Raw genomic sequence first — 22,900 nt, forward strand, 5'->3', positions numbered from 1 at the left:
CCCGTCTCTCAGCCAGACGCACACCCAGGCTGGGTCCTCCAGCCCGCAGACACGTGCTGCCTCCGCTCTGCCTCACGCAGGCAGAGAGCCAGCCCCACAGTCCCGGCCCCACGCCCTTCCTCACCCCGTGCTGGCGCGAGCCGCCTCCCCCGGACCCCGTGACCGCACAGACCCGCCCTGCCAGGCAGCGGCCGCGGCGGGCATTGTGCGGCTGGGGCTCGCCCCCGCTGGGGCAGAGGAGGCGGCGGCGGCGAGGGCCAGGCTGCCCCCGGGAGGTGTCGGAGGGGAATGGGCTCCATGGCCGGGCTGCTGCCGCCCGGAGACTGCGGGTGCGATGGGGACGCGGAAGCTGCCGGAGCCCGGCACAGACACCGGCAGCCAGAGGAGCGGGTCAGTTTCACCTTCCCCGCCTCGGGGACAGGGCAGGGCAGCCGCGCCCCAGAGCAACAGGCACCAGCTGCTAACAGAGACAGCAGCCGCTAGCCTCTTCCCCCAGCGCCGTGGGGGGGCGGTGTACCCGGGGCGGGTGGCAGAGCCCCCCCAGCGCCGTGGGGGGTGGTGTACCCGGGGCTGGTGGCAGAGCCCCCCCCCCAGCGCCGTGGGGGGGCGGTGTACCCGGGGCGGGTGGCAGAGCCCCCCCCAGCGCCGTGGGGGGTGGTGTACCCAGGGCGGGGGGAGTGGGCAGCGCCATTGGGGAGGGGCTGTATCCGGCGCAGGGGGGACAGTGCCATTGGGGGGGAGGACGGCACACAGGGCAGGGGAAGGGGGGCAGCGCCATGGGGGAGGCTGTACCCGGGGCGGAGGGAGGGGGCAGCACCATGGGGAAGGATAGCAGCGCCCCCCAGCACTATGGTGGGGGCTGTACTGGGGGGGCTGGGCCGGGGGTAGGGGGCATTGCCTTGGGGGGGGCTGTACCCCGGGGCCGGGGGACTTGGCAGTGCCTTGTGGGGGGGGGGGGCTGTACCCGGGGCTAACCCTGGTGCTGGTTGGTGTCTCTCTCCACTTTCCCCCAGCAACAAGTGCAGCACCGGGCACAGACAGACCCAGCAGGGTCACCCCGTGCACGGCTGTAGCAGGGAGGGGGCACGTCCCACCCAGGGGCATGGGGTGATGTAACCCGAGTGCCTGGCCACCAGGGTATATGGCCTCTGCACCGCCCCTTCCCAAGTGAAGGGGGTGGGTACAGCAGGGAGCACCTAGAACAGGGGTCGGCAACCTTTCGGAAGTGCTGTGTTGAGTCTTCATTTATTCACTCTAATTTAAGGCTTCATGTACCAGTAATACATTTTAACGTTTTTAGAAGGCCTCTTTCTATAAGTCTATAATATAAAACTAAACTATTGTTGTATGTAAAGTAAATAAGGTTTTTAAAAAGTTTAAGAAGCTTCATGTAAAATTAAATTAAAATGCAGAGCCCCCTAGACCTGTGGCCAGGACCCAGGCAGTGTGAGTGCCACTGAAAATCAGCTTGCATGCTGCCTTCGGCACCCATGCCATAGGTTGCCTGCCCCTGACCTAGAGGCAGAGCAGTGGGCTCTGTGGCGAAGCAGTGAGCAGCTGTGCCTCAAGACCTTTGGATAGGAGCGACTGCACGGTGCAGGGCTAGCAAACTGGTGGGTGTGTTGGGTGCTACGGTCGCCAGACTGCACACCAGGGGAATGGCTGGCCATGAGAACCCGCACTGTCCAGGAGCAGGCAGGTTGCGATGTCCAATGCCAAGGAGATACCTGCTGTCCAGGTTTTCAAGTGGAGAGGATGTGGGACCTTCTTGATGAGCTGGGGCTAGTTATTTAAGAGGTGTCAAGATTTTGGTATCTCCCCTGAAGATGTATGAATTATATCAGATTCTTCACTTTTTATCTCTCTATCTCAAAAAGATCTTCAGTCACTCCATCTTAAGCAGGAAAACTGCAAATGAGATTTAATAGTATCCAGCTTTAGAATATGGAACATTAAAAAAAAAAAAGTATAGTTATTGTATTGTGTAAGCCATCAAAATCAATTTTCTGCGGTTTCTGCAGCCTTGCACACAACTTCCTCAGTTAGCAATTTCAGTTTGGGACTGGTCTGAACTGCAGGAGACAGTTGAGGAGCAACCAAATACATTGAAGACTCAAAAAGACATTACAATAATACAAAGCGCATGAGAGGCAGTAAGTGTATATTGATAAACTACTATTTAAAAAAAAATAGATGATCTACTTGAAATTCATTCTTTATATTGAGGTAAAAGATGATTATGCAACTGCTTATTATAACGAACTTATAACGAACAACTCAAATTGTATTTTATAGGACTGCAGATTTTTAACCCATTGTTAATCATGGTCAACAACAGCCCTTCATAAAATGCAGTTACATAGTACAGTAAAATTTATTATGCCCTCTAATAGTTATAATCACTTCTGTGGTGAGGTGGCATTGTTTCCCCCACCCCCTTAATAAGAGAAATCAGATTTGGTGAGGAGGAATGTTTAGAATAATTATTACCTTCACAATGGTTCCAATCCTGCATCAGGCTCTACTAGTGCATACCCACCTGAATGCAGAGTTCTGTGCTAATGGAATGGAGGCTTTAGACTTAGGTCTGCTGCTGACTTTAGATTTAGGTCCTGCTAACAAAACCCTTTAAAACAAAGTGGTGCACTTCAGAAAACAGTCTCACATCAATATTTGGTTGAGTTGCCCCAGTTAATTAAAAGGACTTTTTAAAATGTCCTTTCATCTGTTAATAGCAATGTAGTATGCAGTATTGTAGCCAAGTTGTCTCAGGATATTAAAGAGAGAAGGTAGGTGAGGTAATATCTTTTATCAGAGCAGCTTCTGTTGGTAAGAGAGAGACTTTGAATCTTGCACAGAACTCTTCAGGTCTGGGAAACCTATTTAGTGCAACACTACTAACACAGGGTAGAACAGATTGTTTATCATAAATGGTAACTACTCACCCACCTTGTCTCTAATAACATGGGGTTTATGAAAACTGAATAATTATAAGAATTTAACTAGTTAGTTTGTTTGCACAGGTTATGCATTTAGTATCACTTAGGGACATTATATATTTCAGTCAACTAGCCAATGAAAACAGACTGGCTATTTTCATTTTTGTTTAAAGTTACTTTCACAGTGGGTAAACACTAGTGCCCTACCAAATTCAGGGTCTGTTTTGTTCAGTTTCATGACCACCAGGATTTAAAATCAGTGCATTTCACATTTTCAGATGTTTACATCTGACATTTCATAGCATTGGCTTTAAATTTGGTAGTGCCCTAATAATCACATTTTACATAGTGGCAAAATGTTTGGTTGCAGGCTCTGCAGATGATTCAAGCAAAGAACAGTGTTCATTACACATTTACAATATTATGAATATATTTGTATTTACTTAAGAGCGGCCCTACTGGGTCAGACCAAAGGTCCATCTAGCCTAGTATCCTGTCTTCCGACAGTGTCCAATGCCAGGTGTCCCAGAGGGAATGAACAGAACAAGTAATCATCAAGTGATCCATTCCATTGCTCATTCCAAGCTTCTGGCAAACAGAGTTATGGACATCATTCCTGCCCATCCTGGCTAATAGCCATTGATGGATCTATCCACCATGAATTTATCTAGTTCTTTTTTGAACCCTGTTATAGTCTTGGCCTTCACAGCATCCTCCGGCAAGGGTTCCGGAGGTTGACTGTGCATGCAGTGGAGAAATACTTCCTTTTATTTGTTTTAAGACTGCCTGTTAATTTGGTGACCCCTAGTTCTTGAGTTATGAGAGGCAGTAAACAACACTTCCTTATCTACTTTCTCTACACCAGTCATGATTTTATAGACCTCAATCATATCTCCCCTTAGCTGTCTCTTTTCCAATCTGAAATCCCAGTCTTATTAATCTCTCTTCACACGGAAGCCGTTCCATAGCCCTAATTATTTTTGTTGCCCTTTTCTGAATCTTTTCCAATTCCAATATATCTTTTTTGAGATGGGGTGACCACATCTGCACACAGTATTCAAGATGTGGGCGTACCATGGATTTATATAGAGGCAACATGATATTTTCTGTCCTACTATCTATCCCTTTCTTAATTATTCCAGCATTCTATTCGCTTTTTTGACTGCCGTTGCACATTGAGTGGATATTTTCAGAGAACTATCCACAGTGACTTCAAGATCTCTTTCTTGAGCGGTAACAGCTAATTTAGACCCCATCATTTTATATGTGTAGTTGGGATTATGCTTTCCAATGTGCATTACTTTGTATTTATCAACATTAAATTTCATCTGCCATTTTGTTGCCCAGTCATCCAATTCTGAGAGATCCTTTTGTAGCTTTTCACAGTCTGCCTGGGTCTAAACTATCTTGAATAGTTTTGTATCATCTGCAAATTTTGCCACCTCACTGTTTATCCCTTTTTCCAGATCATTTATGAATATGTTGCATAGGACTGGTCCCAGTACAGACCCTTGGGGGACACCACTATTTACCGCTCTCCATTCTGAAAACTGTTTATTCCTACCCTTTGTTTCCTAACGTTCAACCAGTTACCAATCCATGAGAGGACCTTCCCTCTTATCCCATGATAGCTTACTTTGCTTAACAGCCTTCGTTGAGGGACCTTCAAATGCTTTCTGTACACTAAGTACAGAAATCTAAGTACACTATATCTACTGGATTCCCTTAGTCCACGTGCTTGTTGATCCCCCCAAAGAATTCTAGTAGATTGTTGAGGCATGATTTCCCTTTACCAAAACCATGTTGACTCTTCCTCGACAAATTATGTTCCTCTGTATGTCTGACAATATTATTCTTTATTATAGTTTCAACCAGTTTGCCCAGTACAGAAGTCAGGTTTATGTGCCAGTAATTGCCAGGATCACCTCTGGAGCCCTTTTTAAAATTTGGCGTCACATTAGCTATCCTCCAGTCATCTTGTACAGAAGCTGATTTAAACGATAAGTTACAGACTACAGTTATCAGAGTAGCAGCCGGTTTAGTCTGTATCCGCAAAAAGAACAGGAGTACTTGTGGCACCTTAGAGACTAACAAATTTATTTCAGCATGAGCTTTCGTGAGCTACAGCTCAGTTCTTCAGATGCATAGAATGGAACACACAGACAGGAGATATTTATACATACAGAGAACATGAAAAGGTGGAAGTACGCATACCAACAGGAAGAGTCTAATCAATTGAGATGAGCTATCATCAGCAGGAGGGAAAAAAAAACTTTTGAAGTGATAATTGAGATGACCCATAGAAGGTATGAGAACTTAACATAGGGAAATAGATTCAATTAGTGTAATGACCCAACCATTCCCAGTCTCTGTTTAGGCCTGAGTTAATTGTGTCTAATTTGCATATTAATTAGAGTTCAGCAGTCTCTCTTTGGAGTCTGTTTTTGAAGTTTTTTTTGTTGCAAAACTGCCACCTTCAAGCCTGTCACTGAGTGGTTAGAGAGGTTGAAGTGTTCTCCCACTGGTTTTTGAATGTTATGATTTCTGATGTCAGATTTGTGTCCATTTATTCTTTTGCGTAGAGACTGTTCGGTTTGGCCAATGTACATGGCAGTTAGTAGTTCTGCAGTTTCACATTTGAATTCCTTCAGAACTCTTGGGTGAATAGCATCTAGTCCTGGTGACTTATTGCTGTTTAATTTATCAATTTGTTCCAAAACCTCCTCTCATACCTCAATCTGGTACAGTTCCTCAGATCTGTCACCTAAAAAGAATGGCTCATGTTTCGGAATCTCTGTCACATCCTCAGCAATGATGACCTATGCAAAGAATTCATTTAAGTTTTTCCGCAATGGCCTTATCATCCTTGAGTGCTCCTTTAGCACCTTGATCATCCAGTGGCCCCACTGGTTGTTTAGCAGGCTTCCTGGTTCTGATGTACTTTAAAAAAAAAAATTGCTATTACTTTTTGAGTCTTTGGCTAACTGTTCCTCAAATCATTTTTGGCCTTCCCAATCGTATTTTTACACTTCATTTGCCAGTGTTTATGCTCCTTTCTATTTTCCTCACTAGGATTTAACTTCCACTTTTTAAAGGATGCCTTTTTGCTTCTCACTGCTTATTTTACTGTGTTGTTTAGCCATGGTAGCTCTTTTTTTGTTTTCTTACTATGTTTTCAAATTTGGGGTATACATTTAAATTGAGCCTCTATTATGGTGTCTTTAAAAAGTTTCCACACAGCTTGCAGCGATTTCACTTTTGGCACCGTTTAACCACCTCATTTTTGTGTAGTTCCCCTTTCTGAATTGGTGGTCCCTGGCTGATGGGAGCTGTGGGGCAGCGTGGTGGAGCAGACCCTGACTTCCCATACGCATAGGAGCCAGAGGGGGTTCATGCCGCTGCTTTCGGAAGCTGCGCAGAACGGCCTTCGACCCTGCTCCCCATCTGGAGTGCCGTAGTTTGCCCACCCCTGTTCTAAGGAGATCAAACTGAAGCATCGATAGCTGCCTAATTATGTTGTCCTGTTTATTCTCACAGCCTAGTTCATCAAATGACCATGAAGTCCTGTATAGTTCAGGAATAAGCTGTTGACATATGTTTTCCTATGTTCCATTTTCCTGTCTTAAAAGCAAATCTTGCTGTGCTATTTAAAGAAGAGAGGAGGCTCCATGCTGCAAAAGGAGAAATAAGTGGCGAGATTCTGCTCATTTACAGTGGTGTAAATCCACTGACTTCAGGAGAGTTACACTGGACTAAAACCAGTTGTATATGAGAGCAAATTTTGGCCCAAAGCCTTCATGAAAGCTTTTAGTTGGCCCAGGCTCTGGGCCTCATCACCTCACCATGTTTTTCCACATCTCCTTGGAACAGACCCAACCTGTGTAGGGTCATATCTAATGGTTTTGTGCTAAAATAATACACTTTCTCTTTAGTAATTATTATTCCTAAAACTTCCTCTAATTGTTTCAGTCATAAGGTCCTTTAATATTTATCTTCCCATTGAGTAATGGTACTCTCTTTTCGTTGGGATATCAGTCTGTTTAAGAAATCCCGAACCCTTGGACTTCAAAATTCTATTTTAAGCCTGTTAATAAGATGATAGCAGTAAGGGCTCACTTAGTGAAATTAATGACAGGTAAACTTAAAAAGAATAAAACAAAATGCCATTTCGAGTAATGTATAGTCACACTGCGAAATTCGTTGTTGCAGGAGATCATAGATAATTACTGCTATGACTGGATTTAAAAAGGGGCTGGGATAATTTTATGACTAATATCCTTTGTAATTATGTACGCTGAAATAAGGGTAATCTACTCTCGTGTTCTTGGGAGTAAAGTAAGCACTGCAGGGTTCCAGAAAGCAGTCTTTCCCATCCACATATTGTATTTCATAATTGGCATATGCATTTTGTGTATGGAGGTGATAGAGGATTTACCTCCCTCAGAAATACTGGAGATAGGTAATTTTCATACTTGAGAACCAATGATCTCACATGTTAATTTCCTTGCATACTAAATACTGATTGTTATTAAAATGCATTGTTCCATAGTATTAATGGACCCATAGAACCTAACGAAACTGAAACTCGTTTTATTTCCCTATCCCATTCCATAAAATAGGTTAGCCTTTACCAGATTATTAGTAGGGATGTCAAGCGATTAAAAAAGTTAATCGTGAATAATCGTGCAATTAAAAAAATGAATCGTGATTAATAGATCATCATTTATTTAAATGTTTTTGGATGTTTTCTACATTTTCAAATATATTGATTTCAGTTACAACACAATATAAAGTGTAACATGCTCACTTTATAATTATTTTTTTATTACAAGTATTTGTAAAAAACAAAAGAAATAGTATTTTCAAATTCACCTAATACAAGTACTGTAGTGCAATCTCTTTATCATGAAAGTTGAACTGACAAATGTAGGAATATGTACAAAAAATGCATTGAAAAATAAAACAATGTAAAATTTTAGATAATGCAAGTCCACTCAGTCATACTTCTTGTTCAGCTCAAAAAAGTTTGTATAAGTTTGCAGGAGATAATGCTGCCCACTTTTTGTTTGCAATGTCACCTGAAAGTGAGAACAGGCGTCCTCATGGCACTGTTGTAGCTGTCGTCGCAAGATATTTATGTGCCAGGTGTGCTAAAGATTCATATGTCCCTTCATGCTTCAACCACGATTCCAGGGCACATGCGTCCATGCTGATGATGGGTTCTGCTCGATAACAGTACAAAGCAGTGCAGACAAACACATGTTCATTTTCATTATCTGAATCAGATACCGCCAGCAAAAGGTTGATTTTCTTTTTTGGTCATTTGTGTTTTGTAGTTTCCGCATCGGAGTGTTGCTCTTTTAAGACTTCTGAAAGCATCCTCTGCACTTCATCCCCCTCAGATTTTGGAAGGCATGTCAGATTCTTAGTCCTTGGGTTGAGTGCTGTAGCTATCTAGAAATCTCACAGTGGTACCTTCTTTGCGTTTTGTCAAATATGCCACAGAAGTGTTCCTAAAATGAATAACATGCTGTGTCATCATCTGAGACTGCTATAACATGAAATATATGTCAGAATGCAGGTAAAATAGAGCAAGGATCATACAGTTCTCCCCTGAGGAGTTCAGTCACAAGTTTAATTAAAGCATTATTTTTTTAATGGGCATCATCAGCATGGAAGCATGTCCTTTGGAATGATGGCCAAAGCATGCAGGGGCATACAAATGTTTGGCATATCTGGCAGCTACAAAAGTGCCATGCAAATGCCTGTTCTCACTTTCTGGTGACATTTGTAAATAAGAAGAGGGTAGCATTATCTCCTATAAATGTAAAAAAACTTGTTCCTCTTTGCAACTGGTTGAACAAGAAATAGGACTTATAGCACTTAGCAGTGTTCCTGCTGCTGCCTGATAGCAGTTCAAAAATGGTGCTGGGTCGCAAAAACAGATGAATTATGGGGTGCTAGGAGAGGAATCATGGGAGTTATTTAGTTTGAGAGCAAGTGCAAAATTCAAGTAGGTTTTGGTAGACGCTCCACCATGCACTCTGAGGGTACATCTACACTACCTGCCGGATCGGGTTTAATTGGCTGGTAGTGATCGATCTATCGGGGTCGATTTATTGCGTCTAGTGTATACACGATAAAATCGATCCCCAATTGCTCTGCCGTCGACTGTGGAACTCCCCCGCAGCGAGAGGCGGCAGTGTAGTCGATGGGGGAGCAGCAGCAGTCGACTCGCCACCGTCCTCACGGCGAGGTAAATCAACCTAAGATACGTCAACTTCAGCTACTCTATTTGCGTAACTGAGGTTGCGTATCTTAGGTCAACACCCCTACCACCTACCCCACCCCCTAGTGTAGACCTTGCCTAAGAAAGACCAGAGTGTTTAGCCTCTAACGCCTAGTGGTGGAACATTGCATCAGGGGATATCTGCCCATTGTTTGGACACAATAACTCAAGGGAAATAGCTTAACCTAGAATAAACAAGGCAGGGTGAACCCACTCTTTTACTATAGCTATTTTGCTTGTTATAGTGAACAAACATATGAAAAATCTTTCCCACAATGTCATGTTATGTATGTATTGTATAAGAGAAAAGATGAGGATAGCAAACCAACTTAGCATTGTTAACTAGCATTGAACTATAAATGCCTGTTACTGCCAGAAGTGTTACAGATTGGCAGGCATCATGTGGGCTTACTAAAACCTACATTAAGAGCTGTAGATTCTGCAAGTCTTTTATCATCAAACCGGAAAAATACTGCTTTGTAAAAGGGGGAAAAAAGTATGTCATGCAGATTGTACCAAAAACTCTTTGTCTCTGCTTAGAGTAGTCCAGGTTTAAAGTCTTCCCTCACTAACATACCTGGGATAAAATTCTGATCCCATTGAAATCAATGGCAAAATTCCCATTGACCTCACTGAGGCCAGGATTTTCAACCTTGGTTAAGTATAATGAGGTGTAGGTGGCTTCTCCTTTAGCTCAGCCGCATGATCACAAGCCTGAGTTTCCTCAGCTATCCAGATAGCTAAGCCAAAAATCTCACTTCCTCTCAAACATGGTACGTGATGTAGATGCAAGAATTAATGTGTGGCATTTATGCACATAAAGTGGTTAACTGGTCCAGGCACACAACTGTACCAAATTTAGCATGTCATTTTTTTAACAGTATTTTATTCCCAAAAGCATGTTTCTTCTTGGTGTTTTCCTTGAAGAACTTTTTTTTTAGAGGCAGAGAGATTTCAGATTATAAACGCAGCGATTATTTGGTCAGCCTATTTAGGTTTTGAAGCTCTGAAATTTTTAAAGAAGATTTCAACAAGCTATGCTACAAGTATTTTTCCAATATGGAAAGAACAGAAGCTAAGTCAAAGAGGATAATTTCAGTAACTAGAGATGTGGCCTCTACATTTTGCCTTTGCATGATACCAGCACTGGCAACTTCTGCCTTCCAGGCTATTTTATAGGTATCTGATGTTTTAAGTTCACTCTTATCTTGCTGTCTCCAACTCAGGTCAACTTGACAGAGGCCAGTGTTGTGTCAGCCACTCTTAGACATTTCATCATTCACAAAACTGTAGGATCAATGGGCACTGATAGTTTTCCTCTCTCTACCAGAGGCAATGACCACATCATTTAAATCATAAACTACTGGAGGATCAGTGTGTTTTCAGAAGCAAACTTTTACCCTTAAGTATAGAAATTCTGTTGCCTCAAGTACTATTTTCTGGTTTATTCCAGACCCAGTTAAATATAAAACCTAACAGTCTCTCTCTTTCTCGTCTGCAGTGTATGGGTTTATCTCTCTGCCCAATTAATACTATATCTAGTCAGACATCTTTTAAAAGTTTTGACTGGAACATTTCCAATAAACATTTTAAAGTTGTTTTTGATTAAAGGGTCGAAGGCTAAAATCCTTCAAAGGGGTCTTTCAGTCAACAGAGGACCTTGATTTCTTGGCTTTTATGCCATAGACAGAATTATGGCACTGGAAAATTGGTGAAATTGATATATCCTCATACATATTTTCCACTAATTGAATGCTACTTAATTTTACATAATTTGTACCGAAGTTCTAGTGTCCTGATTACTTATTCTTAAAATGGGATTCAGCAGTGGCAGAGAAAAGGGGGAATTCACCTCACCCATTCACTAGAACTTATACAGCATTACATATTGGAAATTACGGACAGTAGGTTATAGCCCAGATTTGCTCTAAACTATATCAGTGTAACTGTAATAGTAGACAGTTGTACTTCAAGTATATCTGAGGGCAGAACTGGGCCTTTATATATTAAACAGTTTTCCAGACAGTAGTCCAGTATAATTTCTCCCTTCTCTGAAATTTTTTTTTTTTTTAAATATCACTTTTTTTTTTTTTTTTGGTCTCAAGTGCTTAAAGGGTATTTTAAATCTGGAGCGTTGTTTTGGATATATTTCAATTTACTATAGAAAAAAATGGGTAGCAAGTTATTTTAAAAATATATGAACACCTAAGTGTGGGGTATGTACATTTCAGTAGATTCCTAAGCATACAGAGGGACAGCTGCAACAGAGTGGAGGCTTCATCTGCGGCTGTAGTAGTCTCAAATAAGTTTGCTGTATCTATGACTGTCTTGACTCCCTGCTGAAGAGGCTGCCATGTATACAGTAATGCGGTGCTCTGTAGCTTCCTCAACAAGGTTTCAGTGATTGTAGCCGCACAATGTTTACTGCAGAGAGATTTTTTTCCCCTCACAACTGAATAGCGTGCTAAGTATTAACATGTTCTGTTCACTTTTGTAGTACACTTCTGCATATTATAGCTTTTTCCATACACTTAAGGAGAAGTTGTCCATTGTTCTTCTATAATTTGAATTTGAGAATAGATCAATGCCAGGATACATATGTGCTTAATTGTAATTCTTTTCTTTAGCTTAGAGTGCTGCTGTGTAAAGTTGACTTGATTTTTTGAAGGGGACATCGCTAAAAGAAAAAGAAAATCCTAAGGTGATTAAATGCCTCAAGCATATTTGGAGATGTTTAAATACAAGAAAAGGCTTCATAAAGAAAGGACAGGCACAAAAGGGACTGAAGTCAAATATTGTATATACAAAATAATATGGATGGGATAAATTTCTAATAGCAATAGAGGCATCTTAGTATAGTTCGAAAGAGAAAGAAGATGCACCTGAAAGAGAAACATAGAGCACAACTTCTAAAATGGTTTTCCTTCTTGCTGTCTTAAAATTTCCTGTGTTTTGTTTTTTGCCTTATTTTAATGTTTTATGTGATGCAACATGATGATAAATCATAGGGTGGGCTGGGCAGGTCTATCTTTGTGTTTTCATAAAATATTATTTTGATCTAAGTTCATTATAGTCTACTATTTCACAAATCTGAATGCGCAGGAAATAAAACTTGTGGATAGAGTTCACTTGGTTGCTGTGCTGAGATTTCAGTTGCCATAACAACTTGAGGCAGTACTCTTAGATTTCTTTTTTCCTATGGTTTGCATCATCGTTTTTGAACTTTAGTTGCCATAACAGCTGAATACATCTTTTACATAGCAGTTGCTTTTCTTTTCATTGTTTGCTAGTTTATTCCTTATCTCTTTGGTCAGCCTTACACGCATATTCTTGTTTGCTGTTGTTTCTCCTTCTATAAAAACAAGTCACTTATTTCTACTCAGATTCTATTTCTGGTTGTTCAGGCCCTTATATCTTATTTCTTTTGAATTATATGTAAATTAAAAGCCCAAATACTAAACTCTTGGTTCCTTAACAAATTTTAAAGCAAAATCTATACAAAAACAATCAGCAAACTTTTCAGCTAATCCAGCATAGCAAAACAAGGCTAACAAAAAGGATATTTTAAAACATAAAATAGCTCACACCAAATATTACCAACTAGATTCATTTCCCCTTGGCTAAAAGGCAGAGGAAATAGATGAAATTTGCAGCATTCTCTAACATCAGCAAATTCTGGTTATTTCATACCAAGGGAAGTGAATTCCAAAGCTGAGAGTCAGTCGAGTTAAGAGACCATGATCATGCTATGTGCAGAGGCAAATTATTAGATATTGGAGGACAATTTAGGTCTCTGTCCTAAAAACAGATCCACACACAGAGAGGCCAAGAATTTGAATCAACATGGAAAATGAACTATATTCTTGCTCTTAGTGTTCTGTCCAGGTTAGGGCTGAAGCGCATTTGTGGATGTATGGAAGGTTACAATACTTTTGTCAGGGTTGTACCTGTTATATGGATAGAGAACTTAAGTATCCAAGGCAGGAAACACATTAATACAAAATGTATTTAAAACTTCTCCTGGCATTTTGAAGCTTATTGCTGATGATGATGATCTTGTTGGCATTTGTTATCAAATGTGGCATCAGCAGGGAGGTAGTCTAACTAAGATATGATGGTTTTCATAGTGAGCTCAAGAAAGTCTCTCATTTTTTAAAAAACATACTCATTTTCAAAATATGAAAGATGTTTATGTATTTTTGCTGTGATGTATACTGGACCCAGATACCATTCTGTGCTAATACCACAACATGTGCTTTGTTGAAATTCCCTGTTTAAATTTAGAAAATAAATCTTTCCTATACAGGACATTTTTGTTTCTCATATTTCTCATTGTTTGTTCTATCTGCAAGCACTGTTTAACTGTTCCTCATTTGCTTTCCATCTATTAGCCTTTTAATTTATATGCAGAAGAATAAACATTGTTCTAGGGAAGTGAACCTGGTCATTTTGCCCAAAGCAGTTGAGATGTTTACTGTTTTTCTGTGCAGTATTCTATTGTCTGAATTTCAAATCTATATTGTCACTTAGAACTGCAAGGTCAAGGGCACTAATATCAGTTTTTGAGGCTGCGGGCTGCATTCTGCCATCAATCTGCATGTTAAATAAACTTCAGTGAAATGCAATGGGAGTTGTGCATGTGAATTCATTATAGGGTATGTTCCTGTGGTTGGTGAATAGCAAGATTGGTTTTGTAAAGTATTTTGGGTAAATATGATCCAAACTTTCATAAAACCCAACATTTGATGAAAGGTTACCACATTTCCTGTATGATGCTCTGTTCTAACTTAACGATAAGAGGGAGGAAAATAAGAAAAGCAAAAATATCCTTTCTGGTTAACTCTGAGCCAAATCCTGTTGTGTTTAACCAAGTAAAATAATAATAAGTAATAATATTTTATTATTTTGTTGTTGTTATTCAAAGTTATGTTTGGAAACAGGTTGAAATCCTGACCCTCCCCAGGGCAGTGGAAAACTTAAGAAACAGCAGAACTGCTCTGATTTGAGAACACACAGCATTAGGAGGCAGAGTGCCTATGCATGGCACAGAGCAGATCTCAGTGGAGGTAGTCTGCAGGAATGCAGACAGAGGTTATATGTAGGTAGCCCAAGCGATTGTCAAAGGGGTATATGTGGCAAATGGGATCACAATCTAGTCAAACCACCATCTTGATCTATCCAGCAGATTACTCTGAGTGCATGGATAGTTGGGTATTCTACTCCTCCATGTGTTGTATTAGCAGCTGCATATCCAGCAAATATCCATTACGTGTTTGTGCTTAGGATTCTGTTTCCCAGCCTTGATTGTTGTGTTACTCTGAATACGTAGCCTGGTTACATACTTTGGGTCCTTCCGTGGGAGGTGAAGGTGCTCATGATTGATTCCTTCATGAATATCTCTAACATCTGCTTTCGTAATCTGTTTTCTGGTAATTTTGGTCAGATTTAGACTTAAGAACTTCATTTTACCTTGTATTTTCTAGAGACCCTGCTTTGTTACATCTTTAGAACTGCCTGTGTTTTGTTGAGTATTTTTCAGCAAATAAATATAAAGCTGAAAGGTCAAGTTTCATAGGCATTTTTTGACATTTAAGTATGCATGCCATACACACTGCTTCTTGATGCGAAAATAACCCTGAGTGAGATAAAATTAGCACTGGATTATGTGAATGCTAGAAACTGCAGGAAAAATTTGTGGTCGTGCTCCCCCCCCCCCATGCTGTCATTTAATGATACCAACTTTTTTTTCTTTTTTCTTGTGCCTTTTAGACATTTATTATTAAATATCAATTCAAATTTAAATTCAAAGCTTCGCCCCCCCCCACACACACACACATTTAAGGTGAATGTGGTGATAATCTTAAATATGCTATTCTTTCCATTATTTCTTTCTTTTGGTAACTTTGTGCATGTGACTTGTCCTTTTTTATGGCTTATGCCATGTCTTGATAGTTGAATCAGCTATTCTGGAGATATTGCTTCTTGTCTGTAACCTGACGAGCTGTTGTTTCTGGTGGAAATAATTTTTTCCCATTACTCAGTGGCAGTCCCCCCTCCCTTTTTTTTTAACCCCCTCTATCCTTTCTCTTCCTTCTTCCACAACCCCTAGTTCTAAGTTTTGCATTTTCTCCCTAACCTTAAAAATACAGTGGTTTTAAATTCCCCAAAGTTTATGGGAATCTCACATTTTCTCACACCACTATATGATAGGATAACGAGCCTTGTGGATAAGGGAGAAGCGGTGGATGTGATATACCTAGACTTTAGTAAGGCATTTGATACGGTCTCGCATGATATTCTTATAGATAAACTAGGAAAGTACAATTTAGATGGGGCTACTATAAGGTAGGTGCATAACTGGCTGGATAAACGTACTCAGAGAGTAGTTATTAATGGCTCCCAATCCTGCTGGAAAGGTATAACAAGTGGGGTTCCGCAGGGGTCTGTTTTGGGACCAGCTCTGTTCAATATCTTCATCAACGATTTAGATGTTGGCATAGAAAGTACGCTTATTAAGTTTGCGGACGATACCAAACTGGGAGGGATTGCAACTGCTTTGGAGGACAGGGTCAAAATTCAAAATGATCTGGACAAATTGGAGAAATGGTCTGAGGTAAACAGGATGAAGTTCAATAAAGATAAATGCAAAGTGCTCCACTTAGGAAGGAACAATCAGTTTCACACATACAGAATGGGAAGAGACTGTCTAGGAAGGAATATGGCAGAAAGAGATCTAGGGGTCATAGTGGACCACAAGCTTAATATGAGTCAACAGTGTGATACTGTTGCAAAAAAAGCAAATGTGATTCTGGGATGCATTAACAGGTGTGTTGTAAACAAGACACGAGAAGTCATTCTTCCGCTTTACTCTGCGCTGGTTAGGCCTCAACTGGAGTATTGTGTCCAGTTCTGGGCACCGCATTTCAGGAAAGATGTGGAGAAATTGGAGAGGGTCCAGAGAAGAGCAACAAGAATGATTAAAGGTCTTGAGAACATGACCTATGAAGGAAGGCTGAAGGAACTGGGTTTGTTTAGTTTGGAAAAGAGAAGACTGAGAGGGGACATGATAGAAGTTTTCAGGTATCTAAAAGGGTGTCATCAGGAGGAGGGAGAAAACTTGTTCACCTTAGCCTCCAATGATAGAACAAGAAGCAATGGGCTTAAACTGCAGCAAGGGAGATTTAGGTTGGACATTAGGAAAAAGTTCCTAACTGTCAGGGTAGTTAAACACTGGAATAGATTGCCTAGGGAAGCTGTGGAATCTCCATCTCTGGAGATATTTAAGAGTAGGTTAGATAAATGTCTATTAGGGATGGTCTAGACAGTATTTGGTCCTGCCATGAGGGCAGGGGACTGGACTCGATGACCTCTCGAGGTCCCTTCCAGTCCTAGAGTCTATGTTTTTAGACATTCCCCCACTAAGGGAATTCACACTTCTTCTACTGCTCCTTCAGATGATGCTGAGGTTGTACTAACAAGAATGGAAGAGTGAAACTGATAGAATTCTAGTCAGTTCAACTCTTCTGCTGTTGTGGGACACTCACTCTGTGGTGAGATTTTTTTAAAATAACCTATCTGTCTGAAATCTGAGCACACAAAAGTGCAGTTAAAATCTCTTAAAGCATGCAAAATCTTGGGATATTTTTGTTTTGATTTGTTTCGAAATAATCCGGTAACTTAAAAATGGCTGAATCAAGTTTTATTTCATAGACTTTAAGGCCATAATCACCTAGTCTGACTTGCACAAGAATTCCATTGAATTTCACCCAGTAATTCCTGCACCAAGCTCAATAACTTATGGTTTTTCCCCATACAAACAGTAATTTTTAAACTAAGAACAGATGTGGTACAGGTTGGACCAGATCGTGTTTCTTCAGAAACTTAAATGTCTGTAAACAGGAACTTATACTAAAACTGTAATATCAACCATAATCATTGCTGCAATACTCTGATGAAGTTAGTTATCTTAATTCATCTGCTTTCTCTTCTGTTCATTGTTGACACCCTTTAGCAAACTTGTTTTGTAGATAACAGAAAGTGAAAAATGAGAGCCCCTCTATATTAACATACTCCACCCTGCAATGTGCAGTAGAAAGAACGAACTTCCTGAGCCTGAAAAGTTATATATTTCCTGTAAGTCCAGTTCTTCCATCCTTACTTATGAGTAGTGCGTTACTCTGCAAGTAGTATCATTGGAACTCCCTGTGACGTGACTGCACCCGTAATAACTTCAATAGGAACAGAGGTCATGCAGCACCTTACAGAATTGGGCCTTGGAAAAGAGATATTTGCAAATAATGTTGTTATCCTTAGATTTATACAGTAATCTGTTCTAAATTATTTAGAAGTAAAAATTCAGAGCTAAGTTTCCTCGATCTTGTTTTAATGTTGCTTGAATCATACTATTTCACAGTGGGATTTTTATACATAAATTTTATTTGGGAATTTATCATGTTTTAATGTGCTATAACGTGATCTAATATATGATATTGACTTTTTAAGTGGCTAAAATGATTATCATCATTGGGTCCCTATTCAGGATGAGGTGGTGGGAAGAGAGACCATTTTAGTTAGAAACAGTATGTTGCCTACTAACCGTATGTAAACCACAAAGTTGTCATGTGCTTTCTTGAAAATAGACCACAGGCAGTTTTGCAAGTCTGTGAATGGCATGTCAAACTTGCCCCAAGTAAAATGTAGTGAGGCTTTAAATTATATTTTGTACTGAGCAGATACAAAGATGTATGGACATTCTAGTTTGAAAAGCAAGCACATTTGTGACAGCAAGGTTAAGTGTTCTAATTTAATCATTGTACGATCTTCACCTACCTATATTAGTCTTTATTTAAAGCAATTTCAGAATAGCTAATTAGATAAGGGGGAGATTTTCAAAAGTAACTTAGTGATTTAGCAGCACACGACCTATTGTAAATCAGTGGGATTTGTGCTAAGCCCCTCCCACTTCAAAGCAGGTTACATCAAAGCACACTAGGAAACTTTTAGTATTTGGTAGCAGGGTCTACATGGACACTTAGTGCATGGCAAGCTCATGAGGGGTAGATTTACACCTCAGCCTGCCATGAATTAATTGTTCCTTTAGACAAGCCCATAGCCTCTTAAATTCCTAAATCACTTTTGAAATGGGACTTATGCTCCTAAACCATATAGGTGCTTTTGAACATTTAATGCAGGCTGTTTTTATACAGTTGATCACTGCCACCAGGTTAGATTAGTATCTGTAGAGAGCACAAAGCAAAAAATTATGCTAATTCTTCAAAAGCGTTTGACAGACCTTACCTGGATTACTGGGTGTGCCAATATATGAAAATGTCCTAAAATATTTTAACAGCATGTTTTTATAGTGTTCTTCTGTTCCCTAGAGATAAGCAACTGCAAAAATAAATCATCGACTGAGCTGATAGTTATGTCTATAATTAAGATCCTATTTTAAAACTTGACATAGAAATATACAGGTTTTAGGAAAGAGAGTGTTATCAAATGGTGAAAATGTAATTGTGAGGCTCAGTTACTAGCAATAAACAGGTTTTTTAGGTAATTAAATGCTGAAGCAAGGTGAGATGTTGGATAACCACAGCAGCCTTTGTGAGTATATTCTACCACTGTGAATATTGTTTCTACAATAAAAGACAAAAGAGAGTTCAATAAACTACAGTGTACAAATTGGTTTTTTAGGAGGTTTGGCTGTTCTTTGTTGGTTCTTTCTCTGATTTTCCACTGGCATTACTTTCGGGATTAGATTCAAGTCAGTAAAGCTCTAATCCTCAAAAGGCTCACGCATATTCTTAACTTTATGTACTCTGAATAGTTCCACTGAAGTTGAGCACATGCTTAAATCTTTCAGGATTGGGGCCTATATGCTCAAAATGATAGTGCTGTATTCAGTGGAGTGGATTAAATATTTAGGAATTTTTTTCTCTAAGTATTTGGCAACAGTTCTTATATTTAAAATGGAGAATGATCGCTATAAAGTCATAAGGGAAATGGCAATGGAATTATTTGTCATGGCAGAAAATGGTGGAAGTGGTTAAAATAATAATGCTGGTTAATAGATTAATGTTGCTGCCCTTTACTATTTCTGGAAGATTTTCCTTTTTTAACATTGAATAAAATTATTGGCATTCTTTGGGCAAATAAAAGTCTGTGTTTTAAAAAAAAAAAGAATCCAGTGTACTAAGGAAGCAAGAGTATTGAAGATCCTGGAATTTTATGTTTGTTTTTAAAATATCATGTCATCTCTGCAATGTGCTGAACATGGATGTATATTTACAAGCAACCTTCCTAGGTAGAAACTGAGAATTGTTTTTTGGGAAATAGTCAGTCAGATACTGGTAATTCCTTTACTTTTGCCCCATAGCCAGTAACGTTTAAATGTTTTGGGGATGAGCTCTTAAGTTGCTTTAGTTTAGGATTTTGAAATATAGAATATACATATATACACACACACACTTGCCACAGGTTAATAGAAATAACTACATTAGTTTTAATTTATTGTTTTGGTGCAAGACTGTGTGTATTGGCACTCTCATTTTGGAATCGAAATGGGTTTTTTCAGTTAAGCACATTTAAATAAGAGTGTCCATATACAGACTCACTTAAATGACAAAAGGTGTGAATTAAAACTGATTTAGTTATTTAGGTGCAAGTTTGTGTGTAATTCAGCCCTAAGAAACATGTAATAATTACTGGTTAAAAAAAATGTGTTTATTTGCATAAAGATAATATAGTATTAGTCTAGATTGTTATTTTGGTCACAATTTTAAATATGTTTGAGCTTTTCTGAAATAACTGGCAGAATAGATCATTATATGCATTTATCCACAAGAGGCTTAATTATTGAGAAATTCCAGCTGAGAAAGGGGTAACCATGCTTAATTAATTTTTATCTGAATGTACTATCCGAAGGATTAATATTGGGGTAACGGGGAGGACACTTAATATCTGAAGATGGAAGGGAGTGGAATAATTTCTTTGGAAGAATGAAATAAACAAGCCTTGTAGGTTCACCCTTTAAACCTCTCATCAGTTCAGAAAAATGTATTCCTCAGTCTTGTCTTATCGCTACTGAACATCCTTGCCTAACTTGAGGTGGGGGAGTTTTAGCAGTGTGCAAATGTGTTTGATTCTCTCTTGTAATATTGATAGTCAAGAGTGGTGTCATTTAAAAATATGAAGGCAGAAGTGTTTCTATAGACAAAAAACTAAATAGGAACACGATAAAGACGCAAAGAGAAGTTAACAGGAGCCTGTCTGGTTGATGCAATAAACATGTGAAGGCAATCTTACCTTTCAGTATATGTACACAAACCTGGCAATAAATGTTCAAATGACAGGCTAATTAGCTCATTATAATGAACAAAAGGAAATTTCCATCGGCAAAGCCCAAGATTTTTGAAGAGCTAAACAAAATTTGAAATATTAATAAATTGAGAAACAGAATAAAACTGAAACTGAGTGATGAAGTTATCAACTGGTAGGTATTAAGGAGCACAGGGCAAGGAGGCAAAGAGGAAAATAAGGCAACAGATTGCTATAATAGACATGATACAGTATTGACATGATATAATATTTTGTTCCACAGAGAGGAAATACTGTACACCAAGTAATATGCCCAGGTAATACACAGTAAAATAAATGTTAATTGTTACATTTAGTTATGTATATTTACTACAAATCATTTTTAAAGGTTATTCATAAATACAGTAAAGGGTATCATCAATCCATGTTGACAGTTCGGTGAACAATACTATGGAAGCCAGCTTCCCCATTGGAAAATATGGGTGACCAAAACTCTAAGCTGTTGTATGTTTAGAAAAAATAGGAGGGTCCCATTCTCCCTTATGTAGGAACAGCCCTGTATGTATGTAAACTTGGCAAGTTTCAACTCTCATAGAGTTTCAATATCGTTTTTCTGTCAGTGAATTGGAAGAGAGGAAAGGGTTCCATCTCTCTCCTCGCAACAGGTTCCTACAGCAGTTGCTGAGGAGGGTTGGCCGAGGCCTGGGCATTCAGGCGGAGAAGGTAGTGGAGGATGCAGATCCAATGGTGGATATCCTCACTCCTTCTGGACCAGCATATATTGCCCTACCCTTCATAAAGACCATTGCCGAAACCACAAAAACCTCATGGCAGACCCCGGCTTCATTGCCCCCTACGCCTAAGCACCATGAAAGATGTTATTTTGTGCCATCCCGGGGCTTACGAGCGCTTGTATACCCATCCTCCACCAGATTTCTTGGTCATGGACGCTGCTAACCAACACGAGTGCCAAGGCTACCAACTCTCCTCTCCCCCCCCCCAAAAGAGTCAGGAGGCATAGTGACTCGACCTTCTTGGTAGAAAGATCTACTCCAGTGACAGCTTGCAGCTCCGCATTTCTAATCAGCAGGCCATTATCAGCAGGTACTGCTACAATACATGCGGGGCAACGGCAGTTTGCTGAGCTGCTGCCACAGGACTCCCATGCTGAAATCTTGGCCCTGATGGAGGAGGGCAAGCTCATTTCCCGAGCTTCACTGCAGGCCACTCTGGACAGGGCTGATGCGGCCACTCGGCCACCCGTGTCTACTGGGATTGCGATGAGAAGGAGCTCCTGGCTCCAAGTATTGGTCTACCGAACAAGGTCCAGCAGACCAGGATCTCCCCTTTGAGGGTGTGACTCCGTTTTCCAAAAAGATGGATAAAAGGCTACATAGCCTAAAAGACTCAAGTGCCACCTTCAAATCGCTGGGCCTCCACACCCCTACCATGCAGTGGAGGCATTTTAGGCCACAGCCTCCTCCGCAGTTCTACCAACCGCAGAACCGGCAAGATGGCTCAAAAAGGAGAAATAGGAGCAGCAGGAAGAGGCTGCACCCATCCTCGGGCCAGAGCTCTGGCCCATCTGAACCTTCATCTGGCCAGAAGCAGGCCTTTTGAAGGTGCGAATGAGGACGGCACACCAGAACTTGGACTGGATCCAACCTGCCTAAACTTCTCGTCCCTACTGTCCCCTTTCTACCCTGTGTGGGCCCATATCACATCAGACCACTGGGTGCTCCGCACGGTAGAAAGGAGATTCTCCTTCCAGTTCTCTTCCCTTCCACCCACCTTCTCCGTCTCTCTTCAGGAACCCTTCTCACGAGCAACTCTTCATACAGGAGGTGCACTTGCCCAGCTGATCGAGGGAAGTGATTATTCCCCTCTATTCAGCACTGGTGAGGCCACACCTGGAGTATTGTGTCCAGTTTTGGTCCCTCTACTACAGAAGGATTGTGGACAAATTGGAGAGAGTCCAGTGGAGGGTAACGAAAACAATTAAGGGGCACATGACTTATGAGGAGAGGCTGAGGGAACTTGGGTTCTGTAGTCTGCAGAAGAGAAGAGTGAGGGGGGATTTGATAGCAGCCTTTAACTACCTGAGGGGGAGTTCCAAACAGAATGGAGCTAGGTTGTTCTCAGTGGTGGCAGATGACAGAACAAGAAGCAATGGTTTCAAGTTGCAGTGGGGAGGTCTAGGTTGGATATTAGGAAACACTATTTCACTAAGAGAGTGGTGAAACACTGGAATAGGTTACCTAGGGAGGTGGTAGAATCTCCATCCTTAGAGGTTTTTAAGGCCCAGCTTGACAGAGCCCTGGCTGGAATGATTTAGTTGCTGGTTTGAGCAGGGGAT

The 22,900-nt window shown here is 40.6% G+C and overlaps 1 protein-coding gene across 1 annotated transcript in view; it reads left to right on the forward strand.

The window, feature by feature from the left end:
* Nucleotides 1-218: 218 nt before the first annotated feature.
* FAM241A (family with sequence similarity 241 member A) overlaps nucleotides 219-22,900 on the forward strand; it is a 32,261-nt gene continuing 9,579 nt past the window's right edge. Inside the window, exon 1 of the mRNA XM_030564718.1 lies at nucleotides 219-390. Coding sequence (XP_030420578.1) covers nucleotides 289-390 — 102 coding nt within the window. The 5' untranslated portion in view covers nucleotides 219-288. The remainder of the gene's footprint in view (nucleotides 391-22,900) is intronic.

This window comes from Gopherus evgoodei, chromosome 5 (genome assembly GCF_007399415.2).
Source record: "Gopherus evgoodei ecotype Sinaloan lineage chromosome 5, rGopEvg1_v1.p, whole genome shotgun sequence".
NCBI classification, from domain to species: domain Eukaryota; kingdom Metazoa; phylum Chordata; order Testudines; family Testudinidae; genus Gopherus; species Gopherus evgoodei.